General features: G+C 48.6%; 1 protein-coding gene across 1 annotated transcript in view; it reads left to right on the plus strand.

Annotated features, from left to right (window-relative positions):
* The first annotated feature begins 4,032 nt into the window (after positions 1–4,032).
* Positions 4,033–27,964, plus strand: part of ZBTB8B (zinc finger and BTB domain containing 8B) — a 33,072-nt gene continuing 9,140 nt past the window's right edge. Inside the window, exons 1-3 of the mRNA XM_075553627.1 lie at positions 4,033–4,084; positions 15,512–16,509; positions 25,917–26,095. Coding sequence (XP_075409742.1) covers positions 15,543–16,509; positions 25,917–26,095 — 1,146 coding nt within the window. The 5' untranslated portion in view covers positions 4,033–4,084; positions 15,512–15,542. The remainder of the gene's footprint in view (positions 4,085–15,511; positions 16,510–25,916; positions 26,096–27,964) is intronic.

Here is a 27,964-nt window from a genome sequence, read left to right on the forward strand (position 1 = left end):
TGCCCTTGGTAATTTATACATCGTTATTTTCTCATATCTTGCCCTATCCAGAGTCTCCCTTCCCCCCTTCTCTGCTGTCCCTCTCCCAGGGAAGAGGTCACATGTGGATCCTTGTAATCAGTTCCCCCTTTCCAACCCACTCACCCTCCACTCTCCCAGTATCGTCCCTCACACCCTTGGTCCTGAAGGTATCATCCACCCTGGATTCCCTGTACCTCCAGCCCTCATATGTACCAGTGTACAGCCTCTGTCCTATCCAGGCCTGCAAGGTAGAATTCGGATCATGGTAGTTGGGGGGAGGAAGCATCCAGGATCTGGGGGAAAGCTGTGTTCTTCATCGGTACTACCTCGCACCCTAATTAACCCATCTCCTCTCCTAAACCCCTCTATGAGGGGATCTCCATTGGCCGACACTTGGGCCTTGGGTCTCCACTCTGCACTTCCCCCTTCATTTAATATGGTATATATATATATACATATATAAATATATACACATATACACATACATACACACAGTTATATCTTTTTTTTTTTGCATGATGCCTTATACCTGGTCCCTTGGCACCTCGTGATCGCACTGGCCGGTGTGCTTCTTCCATGTGGGCTTTTTTGCTTCTGAGCTAGATGGCCGCTTGTTCACCTTCAAGCCTTTAAGACCCCAGACACTATCTCTTTTGATAGCCGGGCACCATCAGCTTTCTTCACCACATTTGCTTATGCACCCATTTGTCTTCAGCGATCCTATCATGGAGGTGTGCAGTCAATGATATGATTTTTTGTTCTTTGATGCCTGGTAACTGATCCCTTTGGGACCACTCGATCACACAGGCTGGTGTGTTCTTCCATGTGGACTTTGTTGCTTCTGAGCTAGATGGCCGCTTGTTTATCTTCAAGCCTTTCAGACCCCAGTCATTATCTCTTTTGATAGCCGGGCACCATCAGCTTTCTTCACCACATTTATTTGTTCACCCACTTTGGCTCCAGCCGTTGTGTCGGGAGAGTGAGCATCATAGAGTTCCAATTTAATAAAAGAAGGTATTCATGCATTGAGGGAGTGTTTGAGTAGAGGCCCAAGGTCCTTCCGCCACCTTAATACTTGACCTATAAATATAGACACATAGATCTATTTCCCCATCCTCCTATATATATTTGCATGTACATGTCTTTGTCTAGACCTCCATGAATGCCCTTTGACTCCTAGCTCTTTCCTCCATCTCCCTTGACTTTCCTCCTGCCCTACTACCATGCTTCGTCGCCACCTGGGCCAGAGTATACCTCTTCTCTAAGCAACCTTACCCTTGATCATTTCCCACCAGGCCTGCCACTCCCCCTTCTCTACCATTTTGGGTCCCATGTTTTTCCCTTGTCCCTGGGTTTGTTAACACCACTTCCTTACCCCCCCTACCCCCACACCCCAAGTCCCCCCGGAACTGTCGGTCCCGTTGTTTTTCCTCCAGATAGTTCATCCAGCCTGTCCTATTCAGACAGACCTGTGGAGACACTAACATGCACGAAAACAAGACAGAGGAAAACAAAGCAACAGTATGCAACCAGACAACAAAACAACAAAAACAAACCACTGACAAAGAACAGAACAAAACAGTTCACAAGAGAAAAGCTTGTAGTTAGTTCAGGGATCGTTTGTTGGCCCTTAGGAGCGTTTTCCAGTCCAGTCTGTTGGGGCACCACACCCTGGCCCCAAAGTCCACTTTCAGCATTCCCTGGGGTCCTTGCCAATCCATTCCCTTGCTGTTCCACTGCACTCCCCCAGTGATTTGCCTCGGTGTGGTGGGATCAGGTCAGGTGCAATTCCCACACTGTGTCTCCGGTGCAGTCCCCTGTATCGCCCTTAGTCACTGATTGACATCGTTTCTCATAGTGGGGCCAGCCATGTTGTTCTCTCTGTGGACTGGCTGCTCTACTCAGGAACATCATCATCACGGCCTGGTGGGCCAGGCTGTGTTCTACTGTCTCCTCCTGCCCTGTTTGTTGGCCCTTAGGAGAGTTTTTCAGTCCAGTCTTATGGGGTGCCATGCCCTGGCCCCAAAGTCTATTTTTTCCCCCAAAGTCTATTTTGATATTCCCTGGAAACTTTGTTGCTGTGCTCCCCTTGCTGTTCTGTTGCACCTTAGTGTTTCGCCTCAGTGTGGTGGGGTCAGATGGGACACAATTCCCACACTGTGTCTCCAATGTGGTTCACTGTAAGGCTATGGGTCAGAGAGGAACATTGTGTCTCATAGTGGGCCTGGCCCTATGGTCCTCTCTGAGCATCAGCTGCTCTGAGCAGTAATATCGTCCTTAGGGCTTGGTGGGCCAGGATGTGCTCCACTCTCTTCCTCCCCCTTCATTTGCTCCTGTGTGCTCTGATCAGACATGTCCCTCTCCCTGAGCTGTAGCTTCAGTGCTGTCCTCTGAAGTGAATTCTGTGGGGCACAGGGCTGTCCATGTAGTTGGGATTGGGGCTGGCCCCTCCACCTTCCAAATTTCTTGGCATAGACTAGTGAGGACCTCCAGAGCTTCATTGGCTTCTTGAAACAATTCAATTGGCTTCCCATTCCAGGGGCTTGTTTTTCACTCATGTCTTGAGTGCAGCTAGAATTTCTTTTTTCAATACTGTTGGCCCTTGATCGTACACCACCTCTAGAAGTGATTGAATATTGACCAAATCTTTTTTGGAATAGTGACTGTATATTCCTTCCACAATCTGACAGACGAGTGGTGGCAAAATGGAGTGCACATAAACAATTTTATAAAAGAGCACAATGCCAGAGGCATAGTAATTAAGCTATTGTTTGACTTTATAGGAGCCATGGTGGCATAGTGGTTATGCGTTGAGCTGAGATCTGCAAGGTCCGAAGTTGAGAACCATCAGTTACTCTGCGTGAGAAAGACTGGGCTTCCAACTCTTGAAAGGAGTTACAGTTTTGGAAACTCACAGGGGCAGTTCTACCCTGCCCTATAGGGTCACTGTGAGTCAGCATCGACTCGATGGTAGTGAGTTTGGGGGCCACTGTGAATCAGTCCCTTGATGGCAGTGTTTTCTTCTTTCTTTTTCTGCCTACTGCCTGGTCTTGGCAAAAGGGACTCCATTTTGAATCCGGTGCCTTCTGCTTGGCCCTCAGAATTCACCTCTCATAGACTTCCCTTTCACTGACCTCCCTCTCACTGCTCAACCTTCAAATTCCTGGAGCCGGTTCCTCCCGGAGCCAGAAGGTTTTCTGAGGATAAGCACACTCCTCTCTACCCGTCCTTGGCAAGTAGATAAGGTCAAAGACCTTCTCCCTTCTGAAGCACCTGTGTGCACAGCTCCTCCCCAGTTTGGATCCTTCCCAGCTGTGCCTGCCAGCAAGGGTATAAAGACGCAGCCCATATTTCCCAAAGTGCGGTTTCAAAGGCTCAATCCCCTGAGTTTCTGAATCCGCCCCCAAGCCTCCCAATAAAGCCTGCTTCTAAATTTTGCCGATTGGATCTTTGGTTCTGTTTCGCGCCCCAAAATTCCTTACACCTACTGAACCTGAAGACCTTTTGAGGGAACAGTCCTATGTTTTGTTAACCACTACTCACTGCACGTGTGTGGTGGGTGCTGAATGAGTAGCCTGTTGAGTGGCTATATCAAACCATTTTTTCTGTGCAGATCGCCAGCAGGGAGATATGTGCAGGCTGATCAATTATAACCTTCATTCTCAAGGCTGCTTTAATATCCGCGACAAGTGCTTCTTGCTGTCGGGACAAAGAGACGAGCTACTTCACCGGTCCCCAAAAGACCCAACGGGAGACCCAGTCTTTCACGAGCTCTGGTCTGGTCCCTTTTGGGCATCTTGGTACTTGTAGTTCTGTCCACTGGCACGCGGCCCTTAAAACGAGCGCGGAGACCACAACTCCCATGACTCCGCGAGCACCGCCTCCGGAGCGGGCGCCGGCGCATGTGATTGACTCGCAGGCTCTCGGACCCGCCTTCCTGAGCCCGAAACCCTCCGTGATTGGTCAGATGCCCCGCCTCTCACCGGCGGGGCAGCAGGTGAGTGAAAGGGGGGCGTGTCGGTGCGCGTAGCTCGGTGGCGGCGCGGCGGAGGCCGGCTGGAAGGTGAGAGCCGTGATTCGGCTTCGCGCTGCGGTTTTATTGGCTTGGGGTGGGTTCAGGGCACCCCCGGGGGCCAACCTGGGCGACAGCGGCCCGGGATACCCTTTCTCGGTTGGCCTCCTTCGGGCTGCTCGACCCTGGCTCCAGTCGGGACCCCCGCTGCGCCAACCCCCCCAGCCCCCCGCGGGACAACTGACCCCTACCTTCCTCCCGTCGTGGGCAGGGGCGGGCGCGGTGGCCCTACTTCCCTCACCCCTGTCACCGGGACTGGGGCACGGCTCTTTCCGGCGGTGCCTGGGGCTCGAGGACGTGGCTAGTCTGGGGCAGTGCCTACCGCAGCAGTGGTCACTTTGTCCCCAGAAGGCCACAGGAGGGGCAAGGTCTCAGGACCTCACCTCCAGACACCTGAGCTGTTTCGGTGGCTCCGGGCAGGTCTTAGGGGTTTAGTGGGTAAAGCGTAGATGGTGGTGACTGGTGTTGGTACCTGTAGAATCTCTCCAGCGGTGACAGCCCCACCACCCAGTGCGCTGGGCAAAGGAGTGACGACCCTGGTCACTGGCGCTGTGTCCTGGAGTGGCTGAGTGACTCCAACCTGGAATCAAACCCAGCAAGTCCGTAACTTGGGCGTCTTGTCTCTTTTCTTTAAACCTCAAGTTCCTCCTTTGAAAAAACAGGATGTAATGGTAGTACTTATTTCACTGGTTATTATAAAGTTAAAATTGGTCGCTGCTTATAAAGTATGTTGTGCAACAATTCATACAAGGTTAAAAGACAACCCTCCCCCCCCAAAAAAAAGATTAAAAAACCAGATTCACTGCCATTGAGTCAAATCCGATGCATAGATAATTTTAAAAGACTGAGTAGAACTGGGCCATAGGGTTTCTAAGGCTGTAAGTCTGCAGAAGTATCTGTAGATACTGTAGGCTTCTGTAGACACAGAGGGCTGTAAATCTACAGAAAAAACTGCGGCATCTTTTTCTCACGTGGGACACTCAACTTGTGTTGAACAACAGTTATCCCAGCAAGCGTGAGCCACAAGACTCAGCCATCCACTCACAGCCACCCTGTAGGGCAGAGCAGAGGTGCCCCTTTGGGTTTCTGAGACTCTCAACTTATTTTTTAAATCATTTCATTGGTGGCTCATACAACTCTTATCACAATTCATCCATCCATCCATCCATCCATCCATCCATCCATCCTTCCATCCATCCATCCATCCATCCATCCATCCATCCATCCATCCATCCATCCATCCATCCATCCATCCAGTGTGTCAAGCCCGTTTGTACGTTTGGTGCCATCATTGTTCTCAACAGACCTTCGATCTTTAAGGGCCACACAGCCTCATCTCTCCCTCTCTGCCTCCTTCATAACGACTGGTGCACAGTAACCTTCATGATAGCGGAGAGTGGTTATTATTTTCTGCTCGGTGGGGCTGGTGGAGTCTTGTTAGAAAGAGCCACAGAGCACCTAAATGAAGGCGCTCCTTGACTTGGCCAGGATCCCGCAGGGAAACAGGTGAGTCTCCGGACTGCAGATGGTGCTGTTGGCATTCACCCTGTCTGTCTGGGAGCCAGGGACCATGTTGGGTTCCTTCTTCTGTGGCTAACATCCTCGTGCCAGCATTCTGTGTGGCTTCAATTGGAGAGGTCCGGATGTTCCCTGCCAGGGTGTTGATAATTGTGCGTATGATAGTGGTGTCTTTTCTGGGAGAAATGGTGATTCTCAGGATACCCCAAAGATGCAGAGTGTGGAAGGCAATTGGGGCTGGCCTGAAGAAGTATCCTCATAGGCCTTGTCAACTGTGAGATTGGAGACATATTTGAAGAAAGTATGACAGTTTCACAAAGTCAGGATGTATGCATATGACCTAACAGCATGGGGAATATTTGCAGAAAAAAATCAGAGGAGTAATTTTGAGTACTGTGGGGAAAAATGCCAGCGCCCCCCCCCCCCCCAACGAATCCCGGGTTCAATAGGCGCAATTGTACGGTTAATATATATAAAGATGATAGTAAAGTCATAGAGAGCATGAGAGATTGAAGAGAGATTGAAATAATGGAGTCAGACACATTTCATGGTAGCATGCTCACCTCAGCCCCGCTTCGTGGTCCATGTGGAGAGAGGGGGAAGGGAAGGAGGGCAAGGGGAAAGGGAAGGGGAGAGAGGATGGGGGAGAGGATGAGAGGCCAAGAGGGGAGCCTAAGAGAACTCTTTATTGCTAACCCAGGCTTATATACCTTTGGGGGAGCATGCAAGCCCCCTAATTACAGATTAAGACATACGTTACGGGAAGGGGTAGCACTTTAGGTTATACAGCAGTGAGAGGGGACAATCTAGGGACATACACGCAATAGGAAGAGGAGGGATTGAGGTATACATGTGACAAGAAGGTCAGATCCTAGATTCAGGATGGCAGCCTAACTTTGGATGTCACTGAGTCTGTTTGACCTGTTTTCTAGTCCACCATAGAAACCTTTGTCAGTAGGGTGTAAGCCCACCTATAGGGACCAAGCTAATGGTTGTAAGCCTTTAGGGAGAAGTAGCCCAGTGTCCTGAACACCAGGGAGCGACTCTACCTGTGGTGGGCCCAGACAGTTGTCTGAAAACGGACTGTCTTTAGGGAGGATGTCTCTAAGCATCTGTCCTCCCCACATCTGCTAGGAAACAGCCTCTAAGGTTTGGCATATTTTGGGTGGAGATGAAACTGGGGAAGTCTCTTTATAATCCCACAGAGTACTTGTGATGGCTAATATTATATTGCCACCTTGGTGAGACTGGATTGATTGCTCTTCCAAAATGTCATATAATGTAATCATTCTCCATTCTGTGATCTGATGTGAGTGGCCAATCAGTGGAAAGCCAGTCGGTTTCCTTGGTGTGTGGTCTGCATCCAGTATGTATGCATATCTTGGCATAGAGTGTTCTCTTTGGCTCCTGCATCTTTTGACCTTTGACTCTTGGGATGATAGCCAGTGTACTGTCATCTGACATTCTGATTTGGGGTTGGTCAGACCCTGTAATGTAATGAGCCAGGAGAAAGAAGCCTGGCACCTTTCTGACCCCTGGGCTTTGGATTTGACATCCTGGCACCTTTCTGACCCCTGGGCTTTGGATTTGACATTCTTCCCAACTGCAGGAACCGTTTTCTTGAAAGACATTTGTCTAGGTATGCCTTGCTTAACATCTGTTTGGACCACCTTTGACCTCCTCTACACATGTAGTCCTCAAAGTTATTTGTTGTTTTATTTTCTTTCCTTGCTTTGTTTTGCTCTGTCTTGTTTTGTGCATTTTATGATCTCTGCGTATTTAGATAAGATAGATGGGATAAACAACAGGACTGAAGGTTCCAGGGGGACATGGGAGAGAGGGAAGTAGGGGAAAAGAAGTGGTGTTAACAAACCCAGGGACAAGGGAAGAGCAAGTGATCTAAAGTCGATGGTGAGGAGGGTGTAGGAGGCCTGGTAGGGCTTGATCAAGGGCAAGGTAACCAAGAGGAATTACTGAAACCCAAATGAAGGCTGAGCAGGATAGTGGGACAAAAGGAAAGTAAAAGGAAATAGAGGAAAGAGCTAGGAGGCAAAGGGCATTTATAGAGGTCTAAGTATAGGCATGTACATATGTAGATATATTTATATATGACGAAATAGATCTATGTGCGCGCGCGCACACACACATATATATACACATACACATATATAATACTAAATATATATGTTTAGTATTAAGGTAGCAGAAGGACATTGGGCCTCTACTCAAGTACTCCCTGAATGCAAGAACACTTTGTTCTATTAACCTGGCATTCCATGATGCTCACCTTCCCAACACAATCATTGAAGACAAAGCGTGTGCATAAGCAAATGTGGTGAAGAAAACTGATATCGCTCTGCTATCAAAAGATATAGCGTCTGGGGTCTTAAAGGCTTGAAGATAAACAAATGGCCCTCTAGCTCAGAAGCAACAAAGCCCACATGGAAGAAGCACACCAGCCTGTGTGGTCATGAGGTGTTGATAGGCTCAGATATGAGGCATCAAAGAACAAAAAATCATATCGTTGTGTATAAGGGGTGTGTGTGGAGTGGAGACCCAAAGCCCATCTGTAGGCCACTGGAGATCCCCTTGCAGAAAGGTTTCAGGGGGGGAGACAAGCCAGTCAGAGTGAAGTATAGCACCGATGAAACATACAACTTTCCTCTAGTTCTTTAATGCTTCCTCACCCCCACTATCATGATCCCAATTCTACCTTACAAATTCAGTTCGACCAGAATTTGTACACTGGTACAGATAAAAGTTGGAAACACAGGGAATCCAGGACAATAAACACCTCAGGACCAATAATGAGAGTAGGGATACCAGGAGGTTAAGGAGAAGGTGGGGGATAAAGGGGAACCAATCACAATGATCTACATATCCTGGGGGGACAGACAACAGAAAAGTGGGTGAAGGGAGAAGTCATACAGTGTAAGACATGAAAAAAATAATTTTTTATGGTTTTCAGTCTAGTTTTTAAGAATCATTTTATTAGGGCTCATATAACTCTTATCACAATTCATTATACATCAATTGTGTAAATTTTTGTACATTCATTTGTGCATTCATTGCCCTCATCATTCTCAAAACTTTGGTTCTCCACCTAAACCCCTGGCATCAGCTCCTCATTTTTCCCCTCCTTCCCCACTCCTCCCTCCCTCATGAATCCTTGATAATTTATAAATTATTATTTTGTCATATCTTGCCCTGTCCGACGTCTCCCTTCACTCACTTGTCTGCTGTCCGTCCCCCTGGGGAGGAGGTTATATGTAGATCCTTGTAATTGGTTCCCTCAACATAATAATAATTTATAAATTATCAAGGATTTGTGAGGGAGGGAGGGTTGGGGAAGGAGGGAAAAAATGAGCTGATACCAAGGGCTCAAGTAGAAAGAAAATGTTTTGAGAATGATGATGGCAACAAACCTACAAATGTGCTTGACACAATGGATGGATGTATGGATTGTGATAAGAGTTGTACGTGCCCCCAATAAAATGATTTAAAAAAATGAGTTACCATCTCAGAAACCTATAGGGACATTTATACCCTGTCCTTAGGATCTCCGTGAGTCAGAATCAACTCAATGGAAGTGAGTTTGGGTTTTCTTTTGGAATGGTCTTTAAAACCCCAAACCTACACTCTGGCAGGTCTAACAGGTCCACAGACAGGTGAAGCAGAGGACATGGCTCTCTGGCTTTGCTCAGCAGGCAGGCAAAAATGGGAGCTGCAGGGCCCATGCTGCTCCTGCTGCCCACATGGAGGGTACCATGGCAGAGCTGGACACGCTCCCTTTCCTGCCCTGTCTTCCTCTTTGATTTCTGCCTGTGCCCTTTCAGCCGCCGCCCCTGCCCATTCCTCCAGTCTCTGCTACAGCTCCAGCAGTAGCAGCAGTGGCAATGGGATGACCAGAAGTGGGCCCATACAGTTTTATTATTACATTCACATGACAGCTAAATCACATAATATCCTAGTCACAGAATATAGTGTGGCTGTTGAGTGATTTTATATATATATATATATATATATATATATATATATATATATATATATATATATATATATGAATGAAACCAATATATTGGCTTTCCTCCTCTAGAGAACTCAAACCAAGATTCCACTGTTGCTTTAAAATCTGGTGAAAATGGAAGTATCCTGAAAAAAGGCCTGTAGACTAAGCCAGTCCAGTGGTTAGAAAGTATTGTGTTTGCTGGTATCATTTTTTCCCCCCAGTTTATCTACTCCTGCCCTCCTTATTCTTAGTTTAAAAAGAAAAACTAAAGTAATATGTGCACATGGTAAAACATTCCAACTGTACTGAAAGGTTTTAAATGAAAATAAAGATCACGCTCTCCTACTCTTCCACCACTTGCCTGTCAGTTTATTTTACTGTGGTGGCTCGTGTGTGGCTGCTGGAAGCTGTGGCACTGGTATTTCAAATGCCACCAGAGCCTCCCAACGTGAACAGGTTTCAGCGGAGCTTCCAGACTAAGAAGGAATTGGCTACCGATTTTGAAGGAAGGAGTTTGGAAGCATTTTCAAATACTGAAAACCTAACCAAAGGAAGCAGAACATTGTCGGAGATATTACCAGAAGATGGACCCTTAAGTCCAAGGGCACTCGAAATGTGACTGCAGGGGAGCTGATTTCTTGGAGGAGAGTGAGTCTGGTAAAGCCTGGGGGAGTGGAGCCTTCAGGATCTTCGTTTGCTAATGGGGCAGGACTCAAGGTAAAGAGAAACAGCGTGGAATATGCGAAGTATGAAGTTAGGAAAATTGGAAGTGGTCAAAAGTGAAATAGAACACATGAAGATCAATATCCTAGGCATGAGTGAGCCGAAATGGACTGGTATTAGCCATTTTGAATCAGAAAACCCTATGATTTTCTCTGCCAGAATAATACAATCAAGAGGATAGGCATTCATAGTCAGAAAGGATCTTACTAAGTCCATCATGTGTCACATCGGCTCTCTGTGATTGGATTACATCTAAATGCCTTCAAGGAGATCCAGTCAATAAACTGTTATTCAACTTTTGCACCAACCACAAAATCTAGTGATGAAGAAATTGAAGAATCCTACCATTGACTTCAGTTGGAAATTGATCAAATATGCAGTCAAGATCCATGAACAGTTATTGGTGATTGGAATGCTAATGTTAGAAACAAACAGGAAGAAGCAGTAGTTGGAAAATACGGGTTTAGTGATAGAAATGAAGCTGGAGATCACATAATTTTGCAAAACCAATGACTTGTTCATAGCAAATACCTTTTTTCAACAACACAAAAGGTGCCTAGACACATGGACTTTCCCAGATGGAATGCACAGAAATCAAATTGACTACCTTTGTAGAAAGACCCAATGTAGAAGTTCAATATCAGCAGCTAAAACTAGGTCAGGGGCCGACTGTGTAACAGACATCAATTGTTTATATCTAAGTTCAAGATAAAGCTGAAGAAAATTAAAACAAGTCCACAGGAGCCCCAATACAACCTTCAGTCTGTCTCACCTGAATTTCGAGAACATCTCAAGAGGAGATTTGGTGCATTGAACACATGACAGAAAACCTGATGAGCTGTGGGAGGACATTAAGACCATCATTCATGGAGAAAGCAAAAGGTCATTAAAAAGACAGGAAAGAAAGAAAAAAATAAAAGTGGATATCAGAAGAGACTCTGAAACTTGCTATTAATCATAAAGTAGCTAAAGCAAGTGGAAGAAAGGTTGAAATCAAGGAGCTGAACAGAACATTTCAAAGGGAAACAAGAAGACAAAGCGAAATGTTATAATGACGTGTACATAGACCTAGAATTAGAAAACTAATAGGGAAGAAAACACACTCGGCATATCTGAAGCTGAAAGAATTCAAGAAAAAATTCACGCCTCAAATTGAAAGATCCTTTGGGCAAAATATTGACTGATGCAGCAAGCATCAAGGGAAGGTGGACAGAACACACAGTCACTGCACCAGAAAGAACTAGCCGACACCCACCATGTCAGGAGGTAACCTGTGAGCAGGAACCAATGGTGCTGAGGGAAGACGTTCAAACTGCATGACATGCATGCGCCAAAAATAAGGCTCCAGGAGTGATGAAATACCCATAGAAATATTTCAGTGAGCTGTAACACTGGAAGGTCTCCCTCATTTATGATGGGAAATGTGGAAGACAGCCGACTGGAAGAGAGCCATATTTGTGCCCAGTCCAAATAAAGGTGAACCAACAAAATGCTCAAAGTATAGAGCATTATTGATATTGCACACAAGTAAAATTTTGCTTAAGATCATGCAACAATGGTTCCTGCACTACATTGACAAGGAACTTCCAGAAGTTCAGGCCGGATTCAGAAGAGGACGTGGAACAAGGGATGTCATTGCTGATGTCAGATGGATCTTAGCTCGAAGCAGAGAATATCTTTATGGGAGTAGAAAGCTTTGTCTTTTCCTGCAGAGGAACTGGTGGTTTCAGACTGCTGATCTTCGAGTTAGCAGCCTAATGCATAACCACTACTCCACCAGGGCTCCTTCAGACACTGGGTATTAATATATTAAAAAATGTTTATCAACCTGCTAGGTTTCCTGTCACTCTGAGAGGAATAAATAATTAAAAATTAAATTAAAAAAATAAATTGCTCTATTTAAATGTAGAATTTATCTAAGCCCCTTTCCCTTAATATTTTTTATTGTCAACGGCACTAGCAAGAACTGTTCTGAAGACTAGGCTGGAACAGTGGGAAGATGGCCGAATAATTGAAATCTCAGCCTCATGAAGGCTTTTGATCGTGACTTATTTGAGATAGGTGAATTTTTCAGATATTTGACAAGTCTTCCTTTTAAAACTAAATTGTTCAGTTTAACTACTCTAGAAGCAAAGCTTCTCAAAATTATGGCAAAGTTTGAGTTTGAAATGGATATAAAAATATGAGCCTTCTTGACTCTTCAGCACATCTTTAGGAACATCAGCCCTGGCCCTGGGCTGTACGAATAACTTCGTGATGCCCTTGGGCATCGTGAGCTTTCCCCATCCTTCAGTTAGATGGGTGTCGGTGGCGGGGGCACCTAGGTCTACTTGTAATCAAGTTGACTCTGCTAGCTGTTGCTTTTCACTTTGGTCCATTGACCTGCTTATAGAAGCTCATCCCTGCTTCCAATCTTGCTTGGTTCTCTAGATCTTAAGCTTATTGCCCTAGTAGATAAAGGCATGTCTAAAGGAGGTATAAATGATCACTTAATGAGGCAGTGGCAGCTCTTTATGAGTCAAGTCTTTGCAGTCAGTGGATAGACCTTGGGGAATCTACTTGGCTAGGGAAAGGGGCCTCTCTTTGTCCCCTGAGGGGTTTCCCCCCTGATTTGTTTTTTCACTTAAAAAATAATTTTATTAGGGGCTCATACAACTCCTATCACAATCCATACATACATCAATTGTGTAAAGCACATTTGTATATTCGTTGCCCTCATCATTCTCAAAACTTGCTCTCCACCCAAGCCCCTGGCATCAGCTCCTCATTTTTACCCCTCCCTCTCCACTCCCCCCCTCATGAACCCTTGATAATTTATAAATTATTATTTTGTCATATCTTGCTCTGTCCCATGTCTCCCTTCCCCCACTTTTCTGTTGTATGTCCCCTAGGGAGAGGTCACATGTAGATCCTTGAAATAGGTTCCCCCTGTTTTCCCCTGATTTCTGATGGGGCGAGGTATTATTTGTGGAAGGAGAAGTGGTTGAAGGGTTGTTAGTAGTGGTTGGCAGCTCTAACTAGTCGGACGCTTTGTGGTTCCAGTGGAGGGCGCTGATGTACATGCTTATAGACACCTCTCTGAGTTTCATGGGTCAGCAAGTTAAAGAAATGATGATGTGGTTTGTATGATGGGGAGATAGAGAAGATCAGTCACTAGGAGGATTTAAAACTTGTTCTATGTAGCAATGTGGAACCCTGGTGGCACAGCGGTTACATCATTGGCTGTTAAGTGAAAGGTCAGTTGTTCAAACCCACCAACTGCTCCACAGCTCCACTGGAGAAATGTGGTGACCTGCTTCTGTCAAGACTGCAGCCTTGGAAACCCTCTGTCCTGTAGGGTGGTTATGAATCAGAACCAGCAGGATGGCAACAGGTTTATATTTGGCAATTAAGAAAGGAGTATTCCATGTTTTCTTTTTTTTTTCCCAGCAAGTCCATTTTCCCAAAATACTCAACTAGGTGCTATGGAAGATGTCAGATTGACTGCAATGAGGTTTATGTTGTCAGAGGACTTGTGGTCCGCTAATAGAGAAGGGCCAGTATTTAAGCAATTCAAAGGTGTTAACCACACACAGTGGACTCCGTCAATTAGTGATAGTAGACTCAACTCAGGCCAGCTAAAACCAAAAGGGACTTACCGTAATTGGCATCTGGCACAGCTTGAGTTGGCGCTCGGGTGGCATCTCTGGGCTCCCCCAAGTTGATCCTGTCTCCTCTTTGTTCGGCTGGGTCCCCTGGTACGGTGCTGTGCCAACAGCATCCCCCCTCACTCCCACATATCCACAGAGCAGAATGTACTCTTTCCGAAACCCCAGAAAATGTTTTACTGCTTCTCATTGGCTCTGAGCAGTCCACACAGCCCTCTCTGAGCGAATCCCGATGGTCAGAAGGTAAGATACAATGTACATCACATCTTATTATCTGGAGCCTCGGGGTGGAGCCAGCTTTACATAAAGCCTGTCTGTGGGAATGGGGGACACATGGTTCCATCAAAGTCAAAAAGGGCACTAGAATGATAAGATTGGATGCAGGATAGTACAAGAATCCACCCAAAGTCTGACAGCAGAGACTGTTACTTGCCAGCCTTGCAGGTTCCGATCTAGGAATTCCTGGTAGTACAGATAGTAAAGGGCTCAGCTACCAGTCCCAGGGGTCGTGGTACAGGCCCACCTAGAGGCACGCCGGAAGGCGGGGACACCCTCTCTCCTTCCCAAAGTCACAGTCCTGAGAACCCTATGGGACAGTCCTACTGCGCACACAGGGCGCACCATGAGTCAGATCGACTTGATGGCAACCAGCAGAGTTCCAACTTGGGATACTGAAGATAGAACTGTCATTCTTAGATTTGGGCACTATCTGTCCATTGAGTATTGAAGAAAATAGAAGGCGCCACGGTGGTGTTGTGGTTAACTGGTGGGCTCTTATACTCAAAGTTCAAGTGTTCAAACCTATGAGCCCCCTATGAGTCAGAATCGACTCAGTGGCAGTGGGGTTGGTTTTGGGCATGAAGGAAGGATGGAGACTCTGGACTCTGGTAAGACCTGGCCCCGTTACCAGCTGGGTCCTCTCCTACCCTTTCTGAGCCTCAATTTTTAAGTGAGAAGTGTGTACACGATGTGAGGACTTCTGCTTCGGGCCTGTATGACTCTTGATGGAAATAATCCATGTGAAACCATGTCCCGTGCTCACACTCCAAACCCCAAGCCACCTGCCATCAAGTCCATTTCAGCCCTTAGTGACCCCGAGAGCAGCGGTTCTCAACCTTTCTCACGCTGCGACCCTTTCATACATTTCCTCCTGAGGTGGTGACCCCCCAACCACAACATGATTTTCGTTGCTGCTCCATCACTGTCATTTTGCTACTGTTATGAATCGGGCAACCCCTGTGAAAGGGTCGAACCAAAGGGCTCGCGACCCCCCAGGTTGAGAACCGCTGCGGTGTAGGTTTGCTTTAACTATGGCTCCACCAGGACTCCCATTTCTGTTGCTTGTCCTGACTTCCTCTAGTTGAATAACTTCCGATTTTTGTTCAGACACAAAAGCATTCCATATCATAAAACACGACGGAACCAAGTTTTGAGTGAAAAAAGAAATTGAATTAAAAAAAAATAGCCTCCTATTGGTAAGCCGGGGATTGGTGCCTTAACCTCATTCTTGACATTTGGCAGCGATCGATCGATCGATCGGGCATCGGGAGACATGGAGATGCAGTCCTATCCGGCCAAGCTCCTGGGGGAGCTGAATGAACAGCGCAAGAGGGACTTCTTCTGTGACTGCAGCATCGTGGTGGAGGGGCGCGTCTTCAAGGCCCACAGGAACGTTTTGTTTGCCAACAGCGGCTACTTCCGAGCCCTGCTGATCCACTACATCCAAGACAGCGGGCGGCACAGCACCGCCTCCTTGGACATTGTCACCTCCGACGCCTTCTCCACCATCTTAGACTTTCTGTACTCCGGAAAGCTGGATTTGTGCGGCGAGAACGTGATCGAAGTGATGTCGGCGGCCAGCTACCTGCAGATGAACGATGTCGTGAACTCCTGCAAGACGTACATCAGGTCGTCGCTGGACATCTGCCGCAAGATGGAGAAGGAGGCCGCCGTGGCGGCCGCAATGGTGGCAGTGGCGGCGGCCGCGCACCAGGCGGACAGCGGGAGCCCCGGTGCCCACGGGGAAGTGACCTCGTGCGCCCCCAAGAGCGCGGTCTCCTCCTCAGCCGGGGGAGAAGGGGGCGTGGGCTGCTCGAGAGGGTCCCCTTGCGGCGACTGTGGAGGCTGCCACCCGTTAGAACTAGTGCTGAGAGGCAACCAGGGCGGTGGCCCCACGTACAGTGACCTCACGACTCAGCCGAAACGGACGGAGCCCAAGGTGGAATTTGACGGCGACCAAGTGGCGGTGGAGGCCGGTGAGCCGCTGCCACAGGGTGCGGCGCCGCTGAGCCTGGCTCACCGCGAGCAGGGCCTGGCCAGCGCACACACCATCGACTTAGCCTGTAGCAACTACCACGTGAAGCAGTTCCTGGAGGCTCTCCTGCGCAGCGGCGCTGCCCCGGGCCACGACGAGGCAGACCACCACTTTGCCCAGAGTTTGGAAGCCAGGCCAGATGGAGCAGGCGTGGCCACGAGTTCCGTGATGGATGTCCAGACTGACTGGTATGGAGAGGATACAGGTGAGCGCAGCCAGTCCCATCAGCAGTCATTATCTCATCTGTGCCCTGTATTCCGTGATCATCCTCACCACCACCATCAACATCACCACTGCCATCCTCACTACCATCATCTTCACCATCAATCACCACCACTACCACTACTATCATTGTCACCATCCTCACCACCACCATTGCCATCACTGTCATTTTCACTGCCACCATCACCACTGTCGTCTTCACCATCAGTCACCACCACTACTATCATCCTCACCATCCTCACCATCACTGTCATTTTCACTGCCAGCACCACTATCATCTTCATCATCAGTCACCACCACCACCATCACTATCATCCTCACCATTGTCACTACCACCGCCACTGTCTTTTTCATTACCACCACCATCTCTACCATTATTTATACCACCACCACCACCACCACCTCCACTACCACCACCACCACCATCACCACCACCATCACCACCACCCCCTCCACCACCACCTCCACCACCACCACCACCACCACTACCTCCACCATCACCACCACCACCACCTCCCCCACCACCACCACCTTCACCTCCACCACCACCACTACCTCCACCACCACCACCACCACCATCTCCACCACCACCTCCACCACCACCACCACCACCTCCACCACCTCCACCACCACCACCATCACCACCACCACCACCACCACCTCCACCACCACCACCAACTCCACCACCAGCACCACCACCATCACCACCACCACCATCACCACCACCACCACCAACTCCACCACCACCACCACCATCACCACCACCACCACCACCACCACCACCACCACCAGTAGGTATTCATTGAGTACCTCTTTGCTCAGAACTTTGTTTCTTCACGTTTGTTTATGCTTTCCTGCTACAACTAGAGTATAAACACGTGGAAGGCAGTTTGAGACTTTCTTCCACTAACCAGCAGTAAGACCTCAGCTCAGTCACTATTCTCTTGGAATCTTTCTCATTAGCACGCGCTCCCGCCTTGCCTTTCTCACAGAAACCAAGTGAGAATGGCCTCAGGGTGTTTTCTCACATTCGAGGAGGCGTTCTCAACACGCAGGTCGTTTGTGCTTCTCTCCCTGGCATGGTGCCGGCACACGGCACACGGGAGATGCTCGGCCAACATGTCCTGGTTGATGGTAGTATCAGTTTGAAAACAGCTTAGACGTAAATGACATTTGCCTTCATGGGAATCCGTTTCTTACATCCTTTGGTAAATTTTTGTCTTTAATGAGAAATTGTTTCCTTGACTCATTTGAAAAGATGGGTTCAATTTTGTTCACTCTTCTTAAGTGAGGAAAATGTGTTTGAAGATATTTTGTAAGAGACAGAAATAAACGTGACTGCCCCCTCACTAGCGAGCCCTGATAGTGTAGTGGTTACATGTTGGGGTACAGTCTGCATCATCGGCAGTTTGAAGCCACCAGCAGCTCCAAGGGAGAAAGACGCCTGTCTTTCTCCTCCTGTAGACAGACAGTCTGAGAAACCCACAGGGTGTCGCTGAGTCAGCATTGACTCCATGCAGTGAGAGCAAGCCACCTTGCTAGTGAAAGTACTGGGTGGCTTCCGGAGTTGCAAGCCACGAAATCAATGCAGAACATTTCCAGTCTAGGGCAGGTTGACTGCTTTACTTCATTGCAGAGTGGCTCTTCTGGAGACTTCATTTCATTTCTCTGAAGCAAGAACCCTCTACATGTCTGATGGAAACAGAACCTGACAATGCTGTGCTGGCCTTCCAAGACTAACTTCACTAGCCGTTCCAGCAGCTATGTTGAGGAAACTCACTGAACCCTTCCTTCCCATTTGCGTAAATGCACATTGCAGACCGAAGGCCCTTTGACATCCATTTGACCCTATCCTCAGAGCCCTGGTGGCGTAATTGGTTAGGCATTGGCTGCAAATCACCCCATCAGCAGTTGGAAACCTCCAGCCGTGCTGGGGGAGAGGAGGCTTTCTACTTCCCTACAGAGTTACAGGCTTGGAAGCCCCCAGGGTCAGTTCTACCCTGTCTGATAGGGTCGATACAAGTTGGAATTGAGTGGATAGCCATGAGCTTGGAGTTTTGGAGACCCCTGTAAAGCCCTAGCCTATGAGTTTGATTAAATGTGGAGAAACGGAGACCCAGAAGGGTTCAGCACGTTTCCCAAGAATGCCGAACTGGAACATCGGTGGCCCAGGCAGAATTAGGACCGTGCAGGGGCTCCTTTTGCTCCTTGTGAAGGCAGTACAAGTGGATCGAGAGTTTCAGCACAATCAGTATCAAGACACACTCTCCCCGTCTCCCCACAGATGCCCGGGCTTTCCCCGCCTGTAGCCTTATTGCAAATCACAGGGTGCCGTGGAAGGCAGGTACTTTGGCTCCTGGACAGGCCTGTGGCCTTCCAAGTTTTTACAATGTTCGCGTGACTGCAGGGGAGATTTGCTCCAAGTGCCAAGGCTCCGAGTGGGAATGATTTGTTTGGGCACACATACACCTTTTCCCTCAATGGCTACTCCTTTCCTTTCGAGGCACCTCTGTGTGGGTTCGAGCCACTAACCTTTCGATCAGTAGCTGAATGCTTAGCAGTTTGTACCACCCAGGGACTCCTTACTCATATATATTTTTTCATTTATATATTTTTGAAAAACATTTTCTTTTTTTTACATTTTATTAGGGACTCATACAACTCTTATCACCATCCATACATATACATACATCAATTGTATAAAGCACATCCATACATTCCCTGCCCCAATCATTCTCAAGGCATTTGCTCTCCACTTAAGCCCCTTGCATCAGGTCCTCTTTTTTTTTCCCCTCCCTCCCCTTTCCCCCCTCCCTCAGAAAAACATTTTCATACCTTCCTTGTGCTGGTAATTAGTCAGACGAAGATTCAGCTCCTAAAGAACTGATGGTGTCTTAGAAACAAGCGCTCACATATGTAGATGACATACAGACGGGAATGAGCTCCATGCTCATCCAAAAGAAGGGGGACTTCCCGCTGGGCGTTCAGGGAGGCATCATGGAAGTGGTATCAGGGTTGAAGGAGAAGAGACATCGGGAGAAGTCAGACTGGTATCAGATCATAGGAAATCTTAATTGCTAAGAGGTTGGGTTTTATCTGTAGCCATAGAGGAGCTGGGGGTGGCAGTGTGTGTGTGTGTGTATGTGCTGAGTTTAGGAGTGGACAGGAGCTGCATTTCTGGTAGATGGTGTGACCTCAGCACCAGAGGACGTGGAGACGGAAGACCAGGCTGGGAGCCCGCTGCAATAGTTATCGGCTGCCCATCTCAGACAGAGCAGACCCCACCTGAAGTGTAAGTCCTTTTTGTAGCTCTTCCGCAGCCCCAGCCCCCCTCTTTCCTTGAAGAGCCCTCTAGGTGGGTTGCCTTGAGTATTCTCACCCTTTTCTCAGCCCTCTGCTGCCAGGAGAGCAGCTCTGTTTCTAGCGCTGATCCAGGGGCTGGTTTTCAGGAGCTGTCTTACTTGACCTCTCTTAGAAGTTGACCCTGCTCTGTCTCTCTGTGTGTACCTCTTGCCTGCTCTTCCCTGCATCTCTCCCTTTTCAGCTGTGTCACCGGTCACTTAATGTCAGTGTAGCTAGCATTGCCATCCTTGTCCAATATTTCATCCCCTCTGCCCATTTGTTCATTCCCCTAACATATTTCTTGAGCTCTTACTCTGTGCTGGGCACTGTTAATGACTGATTATACTGAACAAAAGGCAGCCCTGCCCTCATGAGGCTGACATTCAAGTGCAGGGAGCTAGACAGTAAACAAATAAGCGTGTCAGATGGTGATGAGCCTTAAGAAGGAAGACTAAAGGCAGAGATAAGGGGGACAGGTAGTGATTCACTGCCATCCAGTTGATGCTGACTCATAGCAACCCTATAGGACAGAATAAAACGGTCCCTGTGTACATTCTGAGAGTGTAGCTGTTCATGGGAGCAGAAAGCCTCAGCTCTCTGCCATGGAGCAGTGGGGAATTTGAACTGCTGACCTTGTAGTTAGCAGCCCAGTGAGTAACCCACTGTGCCACCAGGGCTGTTTAGGGAGTGAAGGGGCGCTGTTGTATTGGGTGTTTACAAGGAGGGCATTTCTAGTATGTTGGCTTTGGGCAGAAACCTCAAGGGAGGAAGAGCAAACTATGCAGCTGTCAGGGAGAAGAACATCCCAGACAGAGGCCAGAAGCAAGGCCCAGGCTTGTGGGACCAGGCTTGGTGAGCGCAGAAGCAGCAAGGAGGCCAGCGTGGCTTCAGTGGAGTGATGGGGCAGAGGGTGATGGGGATGAGGCCGGGGAAGGTGGATCGGGTGGGGCCTCAAAAGCCACCAGAAGGGCTTCGAGAAGGGGAGCCACTGCAGAGGCTCAGCGGAGAATGAATCGGAATGATGTCTGTTAGAGCAGTGGTTCCCAACCTTCCCAAGGCCACGGCCCTTTCACACAGTTCCTCATGTGGTAGTGACCCCCCCCCCCCCCCGAACCATAACATGATTTTTCTTGCTACTTCATAACTGTCAGTTTGCTACTGTTATGAGTTGGGAGAGCCCTGTGAAATGGTTGTTCAACCCCCAAAGGGGTCGTGACCCACAGGCTAAGAACCGCTGTATTAAATGCAGAAGCCAGAGGACCTTTTAGGAGGCTACTGTCATGGCCCAGGTGAGAGATTGATCCTCGAATTTAACAGTGGAGAGGCGAGGCGTGGTGGGATTGGAGCTCCATCTCAAAGGGAGAGCTGATCACACTCGCCTGGATGAGTGGGTGGTGTGAGAGAGAAAGGAATTGTGATGAGCCCGGGGATTTCAGCCTGCGCCACCGGCTGCGACATGCCGCCTGTGAAATGCCTGTTGGAGAGCCACTTGGAGGTGCTCCGTACGCAGTTGCAGTTCAGTTTGAAGCTCTGGGGAGAAGTCAGAGCTGAGGTGTAAATTTTGGATGGATGGGATTTTAAACCATGTTTCGCCCTGTAGGCTTATTGAGCTGGATTGCTAGAAGATGGATCCAAGGAATGCCAACATTTAGATTTCAGGAAAGTAGGGGGAAAACAGAAAAGCAGACTGAGAAGGGCAGCCAGTAAAGGAGGAGAATGGCCTAAGAGTAATGCCCCCTCCCCCACCCCCCCATGCCAGAAGGAGATCGTGTTCAAGAGAGGAGAAACCCACACTGCTCTGGCCGAGGGCGAATTGATCCTAGAGGTTAGCAGCCATGTTACAGGTGAGCTCGAGGAGGAAGCATCAGTAAGCCATGGGTAACAGCCAGCCGGGCCGCGAGTGCAGGGACAGACATGGCCCCTCAGATGAGAGCTGCCCCCAGACCTGCCCCAGCTGCCCACCCACCAGCTGCAGCCTCACCAACTGCAGTTGGCTCACCCACTGCTGCACCCCGACAACCCGGTCTGAGGGCCCAGAAGGTGACCACGGCAGCCGCTGTGGCTGTGGGCTCTGCTGTTGGCACACGCTGGGCCATGCCATCACTGGAGGCTTCGGTGGGGGAAGCGGCTCTGAGCCCGCCAGGCCTGACATCACTTACCAGGAGCCTCCGGGAGCCCAGCCGGTGTACCAGCAGCAGCAGCAGTTTGGTCCTTGCCACTATGAGATGAAGCAGTTTTTGGAATGTGCCCAGAACCAGGGCGACCTTAAGCTCTGCGAGGGTTGCAGTGAGGTGCTGAAGCAGTGCAAATTTGCAAACAGATTGGCCTAATCACATTCAGATCGAAGAACTGGGAAATACATCTCTCATGACCAAGTTAATTTAGCATAAATCGATAACTGATAGTAGCCATGTAACGTGCACAAGTTAAACCTCTCCTCCATCATTAATCACTTCCTGGCTTTCAGAGTCACCTTGGAAGAAGCCATTCTTCTGAATTGAGATGATGTCACATGTTTGGGACTGGGTTTGTGTGGCCCCCTCAACCTAGCTGTGGCGATATAATTATTTGAATTAATGAAAATAAAGTTATTTTCTTCCAAGAAAAAAAGAAGGGATTGCGTTCATAGGCATGGGTTTGCGGAACCCTGGATAGCCGCTCAATGAGCGCTTCCGCTTGTCCAGCCAGCCCCGCCTCCCCATCTGAAAGGGTCTGCTTCGAAGGGTCATGCTCTGCGCTACTACTGCAGATTTGTTTTGTAATCTAGATTTTTTTACCCTCTTCTTTAAATCCTGGGGTGCTCTTCACCTAAGGCCAATTTGGTAGGAGACGTCTCATCAAGAGTACCAAAACATCACCCCAAAGGGAGATCAAATGTGATGAAAACATAAGCGGGGACGTGTGAGGAAAGTCACCCCAGTGAAACCACTCTCTGGTCTCTCAAGTCTCACCTAGGAGAGGGAACGGGAGCAGGAGGGGAGGAATCTGCGTGCCTCACTGGGCCTCAGGACCAGTCTGCGTGCCCCCCGCTTTCCCTATTTCCCCGATAGGGTAGCTGCTCGTCTTAGAGTTTCGGTACGTAGTTGTCCCTTTCAGCCTGGTAGCACGTGCCAGCAACGTGGGACCCGAGCTCCTACTTTTTGCGGAAAGATGCCATCTTGAATTTGCCTCGGTGGTCTCCGGATTGGATGCTGAGAATGGGCTCAGATCACGGCCACTGCTCAGATCTTTGAGGAAGAGGAGGTCAAGGAATAGAAACCAGGGCGTTGGAAGGATGGATCATTTTTTATATCACATTCCATAGCAAGGAATATGACAGGTGTTGGAAAAGAAGGTGATGTGCTCAGATTTCCAAGGCCTGAGGCAGTGATTGGGCAGGGGGGAGGTACATGACACCTGTAACAAGGAAGGTGTCATACAGTCTGAGGGTTTTGAACGAAGCAGGGAGGGACAGAGGTCTGGAAGTGGTAATGAAACACACGGAGGCCTGTTGGAGAGGCCAGGGAAGCAGGGTGCTCCGGGAAGAGCTTAGTTCATGCAACCACGCTGATGTGCTGATGATCCAGATGTAGGTATGTGACTTGGACAGTCCCACGTGGAGCTTCTGAAGGTGCCTCAAGCCCAGCAAAATCCAAACTGAGCAGCCTTTTCCTCGCGTCCTGTTTTTCCTCCTGTGTCCCTCGCCTCCGTTGGCTTCACCAGTATCCATCCAGTCTCATCCATGCCCTCCCTTGAAGCCTCTCCCAACATTAACCTGAGGGATCCTTTAGAAGAAGAATCCGAGCATGTACCTTCCCTGCTTAAAATCTTAACTGTTTACCAAGTAAAGGCCAACCTCCTTAGCATGTCATGTATGAGGGCAGGGATTTTACCTGAGCTGTTCACTACTGTATCCCAGAGTCTAGAACAGAGCCTGCCACATAGTAGCTCACAATGTGTTGAGTAAGTGTATGGACATGACCTTCACTGTCTGGTTCTTGCCCCTTCCCTGGTCTCATCTCTCACCTTCTTTATGCTCGTGTAGCTCCATGCCCCCCACATGCTGCACCTCAATTTAAGATCGTTTTCTCAATCTATTCACCCTCTAGTACCTTCCTGTGAAATCTTTTCTGCACTCCCAGAAAAAAACCCATCACTTTCTTGTGGATGTTTCTCTAGCACTTTGACCTTTGTGTGTGTTACGTTGTATGGATTTGAGTACACGTCCTTCTCCCTTGCTAAAGATGAGCATTGACACAGCAATATGCGTTCAAAACAACTGTTGTATTGGGCGGGGTGGGGGGTCAGATAAAAAAAGAGAAAGGAAAATGTTGAGATAATTTGTACTTTACCCATGGAAAAACATTACCATTTGCTTCTTCCAAGGACCAACCCGGGGTCCATTTTATTTAATGATTTTATTATTTTTTATATACTTTTATACTTGACGAGAAGGGAGCAGCACAGGGCTAGGTGGATGGGGACAAACGGTGTGAACAGGAAAGTGGCACCTTAGCCCCAATGTGCTCAATGAGAGACAGCAGGTCAACTTATGTATGGACTGCTGAGCTGCGGACTGCTGGGTTAGCCTAGGAAACGGACTTTGGCGTCCTTGTCGATTATTCCTGCTTCTGTAAGGAGAGACAGTCTTGGGAACCCTCAGGGGCAGGTCTGCCTTGTCCTATTGGGTCACTAGGAGTGACTCGATGTCAGCGAGAGATTCGTTTCTGTTGTTTTTAAGAAGTGATCTAAATTTTTAGGCAGTTAGGGAACTAGAAGCTCTGTGCCCTTACATGAAACGATGCGAGGTTCTTACTTGGCATGTTCAGCGGGCCATCCTTCTTACAGTGCCCAGGAAAGACAGCGCTAGTTAGGTACCCTCCAAAGTCGAGGAGAATATGGATAAGTCCAGAGATGACAGAAGCCATGAGAGCTGGGCCGCCCAATCAGCAAAGAAAAGCGGGGCGATGATTATGAGGGAGACGAAAATGGCTGATGTTTACAAATGCTAACTGTGTGCCAGGTGCGATGTTCGCACAGTTTTAGGGGTTGCTTCATTTATTCCTTCCCACATCCTCTGAGATGGCAACTCACACTGGTTTACAGATAAGGATTTCAGAAAAATGTCCGAGGTCACACATCTATCTGGCTACTGGTCGAGACAGGACCTGAATCCAGGTACTCATGCTGATGTGATGTGATATATAATATGATCACAGCCTATAAAAAAATCCTGAAGTTCTTGGAGAGAGGGAAAAAATCTTAGAATGTCATAGTAAAGGGACATTCAGGAAACTTGAGAGGAACAGTCTTAATACAGATGGGTGAACGTGAAAGTGAAGAATTCTCTCCAGGCGTTTGGAGAAGAGTTCCCAGATGAAATAAACACTGAGCAGGTTTAAAGGAAGACTAGGAGTTTCCCAGGTGGGCCAAACAGAGGAAGGTATCTGAAGCAGAAGAACATTACAGATTGTCCAGTGGGGTGGGAGAAAGAGAGAAAAAGCTGTTCATGAATTCCTGAATAGTTGATCACATGATTAGTATGAATTCCCAACAATTTAGGGTCTGCATGATAGCGAGCCCTACACATGCCAGGGAGACAGTCTTAGGAACAGTTGTTAAAGAGAGCATGAACCCTGATCTGTAGGTCTGATCTATCCTAACACAGAGTTGTTCAGACTCTGGAATGTCACGAGAACCATTCGGAGGTCTCAATTGGCATGTTCCTAAAGTGAAATCAAATAGAATCGAAGTCGTGCTTTGTGGGGCTCTCCCCAATTCACAGGAAGACCTGTGCGTTCCGAGGGTGTAGCTGAGCCGGGCTCCCAGTGCTGGGTTGGAGTCAGAGAAGTGTGCATCATGGCATGCCTTGCAATCTCACACATGGTGCTATTCTCGTGTTGGTTGGGAGTCAAACCGTTCAAATGTACAAGATCCTGCTATTAGCTGGAGGTGGTGTGGTGTCTTCTTGATCTGGGGCCGATCCAATTCCCCATCTCCAGACCCCATCCAGCAGCAGGTGTTGACACTGCTCTTACAAGAGCTGAATCCATCTGTTTGGTTCCCCAGGTGATGTGTTGGTGGTCCCCATCAAGCTCCACAAGTGTCCCTTCTGCCCTTACACTGCCAAACAGAAGGGCATCCTTAAGCGGCACATCCGCTCCCATACAGGCGAGCGCCCCTACCCCTGCGAGACCTGTGGCAAGAGGTTCACTCGGCAGGAGCACCTGCGCAGTCACGCGCTGAGTGTAAGTATCCCAGCTGGCAAGTGCCTTGCAGCAGGGGGGGCGGCGGGTCACAGTGTTGACGGTAAGGGGAAAGGCCCGCCTGTCTTTCACGTCTCTGGCACCCGGGGTATTTTCAGAGAATTTAAAGCACATGTCTCTGCTAGCGAATTAAAACTGGTTGGTGGCATTTAGAGTGAGTTCAAACTTAAATGGTAACAGGCTAGTTTTCTAAGGGGGAAAGTCAAGCAAGTTTAGATCCTGGTCAATGATGGCCATAAGGCAGAGATCAAGGGGGCTTGGGCAGGGCACTGGGGGCTCTTTCCACCAGTGTGATGCCTCCTGTAGGCTGCACCCTCCGTCTCCAGCCCCAACAGCAGCACCAGGGACACTGTCTGTTGCAGGGCTACTTGAGCCCAGCAAAGAAGACGCCAGCCCAAGGGAGCTACACTCCCAGGGTCCGGCCTGCTGTGTGAGCTGGAGGCTCCTACTAGCTGAAAAGCACCTGGGTTACTTCGATGTTGCATTTAAAGTCCTTTCTGAGCAAGGCATTCAGCCTTTGAAGATCCAAGGTAGAAATGATGTGGACTTCAAAGAGCACTATCAAGAAAGTGAAAAGACCGCTTACAGGATGGAGAGGGGTGTTCATTTGCAAATCCTGATTCTGATGCGCCCTAGTGTCCAGAATATAGGAAGAACCTCATCAGTGAACAATGAAAATACCAATAACCCAATTGAACAATAGGCAAAGTGATTCAGTTCTCCAAAGATGTCAATAAGCAGATGAAAAGATGCTCAACATCATTTGTCATGGGAAGTGCACATTGACACGAGGAGATGGCACTTCACCCCTGAACCAGTTGCCCTCCAGTTGATTCCGATTGGTGGTGACCCACGCGTGTTCCAGTAGAGCTGTGCTCCAGTTTTCTGATGGACCTTTTAGGTAGCAGCTGAGATACCGTTGGCACCACCCAACGACCCTCTGATGCTCACTGAGATGGCTATGATGGATAAGGACTTTGACAAGACAGTCGCAAAATGCTGGTGCGGCTGAAGAAAGTATGCACTGTGCATGTCTGGCGGGTACGTACAGCCTGATCTCTCAGAAGTCACACCTAAGGAGATGGAGTGTTGGGAGGAGGTGGGGAAAGGAAAAAATGATGAAAGTAAGGAAGAAATGGGTAGTGGGGCACAGGCACTAACCCACCCAAGGGGACCAGACTTCAACCCCGTGCCCCAAGGGGTGAATGCAATATTTCGGCGTGGAGTAGGGAACCAGTGGAGAGGCCTGGGGGGCTGGCCCAGTACCAAATACTGAGTGGACGCCTGCCCCTCCCCACAGAAGAATTTATTTCAAAGGACAGCATTGAATCTGCAGCTCCGGGAGAGGGACATATCTGTTTGGAGCACACAGGAGCAGATGAAGGGGGAGTAGGAGAGAGTGGAGCACATCCTGGCCCACCAGGCCCTGAGGACGATGACTCCAATTAGAGCAGCCAGTTCACAGAGAGGACCACATGGCCAGCCCCACTCTGAGACATGACGCCCCTCACTGACCCATGACCTTGTGGGGGACAGTACCGGAGACACAGTGTGGGAATTGCGCCCAATCTGATCCCGCCACACCGAGGCAAAGCACTGGGGGTGTGCAGCGGAACAGCAAGGGAATGGAGCAGCAAGGTCCCCAGGGAATGCTGAAGGTACACTTTGGGGCCAGGGCGTGGTGCCCCAACAGACTGGACTGGAAAATACTCCTTAAAGGCCAATAAACGATCCTTGAATTAACTACAAGCTTTTCTTTCTTGTTGTGTTTTGTTTTGTTCTGTCAGCGGTTTGTTGTTGTTGTTTTGTTGTATATTGTTGCTTGGTTTTGCTCTGTCTTGTTTTTGTGCA

Source organism: Tenrec ecaudatus, chromosome 1 (assembly GCF_050624435.1).
Source record: "Tenrec ecaudatus isolate mTenEca1 chromosome 1, mTenEca1.hap1, whole genome shotgun sequence".
In the NCBI taxonomy this organism is placed as follows: Eukaryota; Metazoa; Chordata; class Mammalia; order Afrosoricida; family Tenrecidae; genus Tenrec; species Tenrec ecaudatus.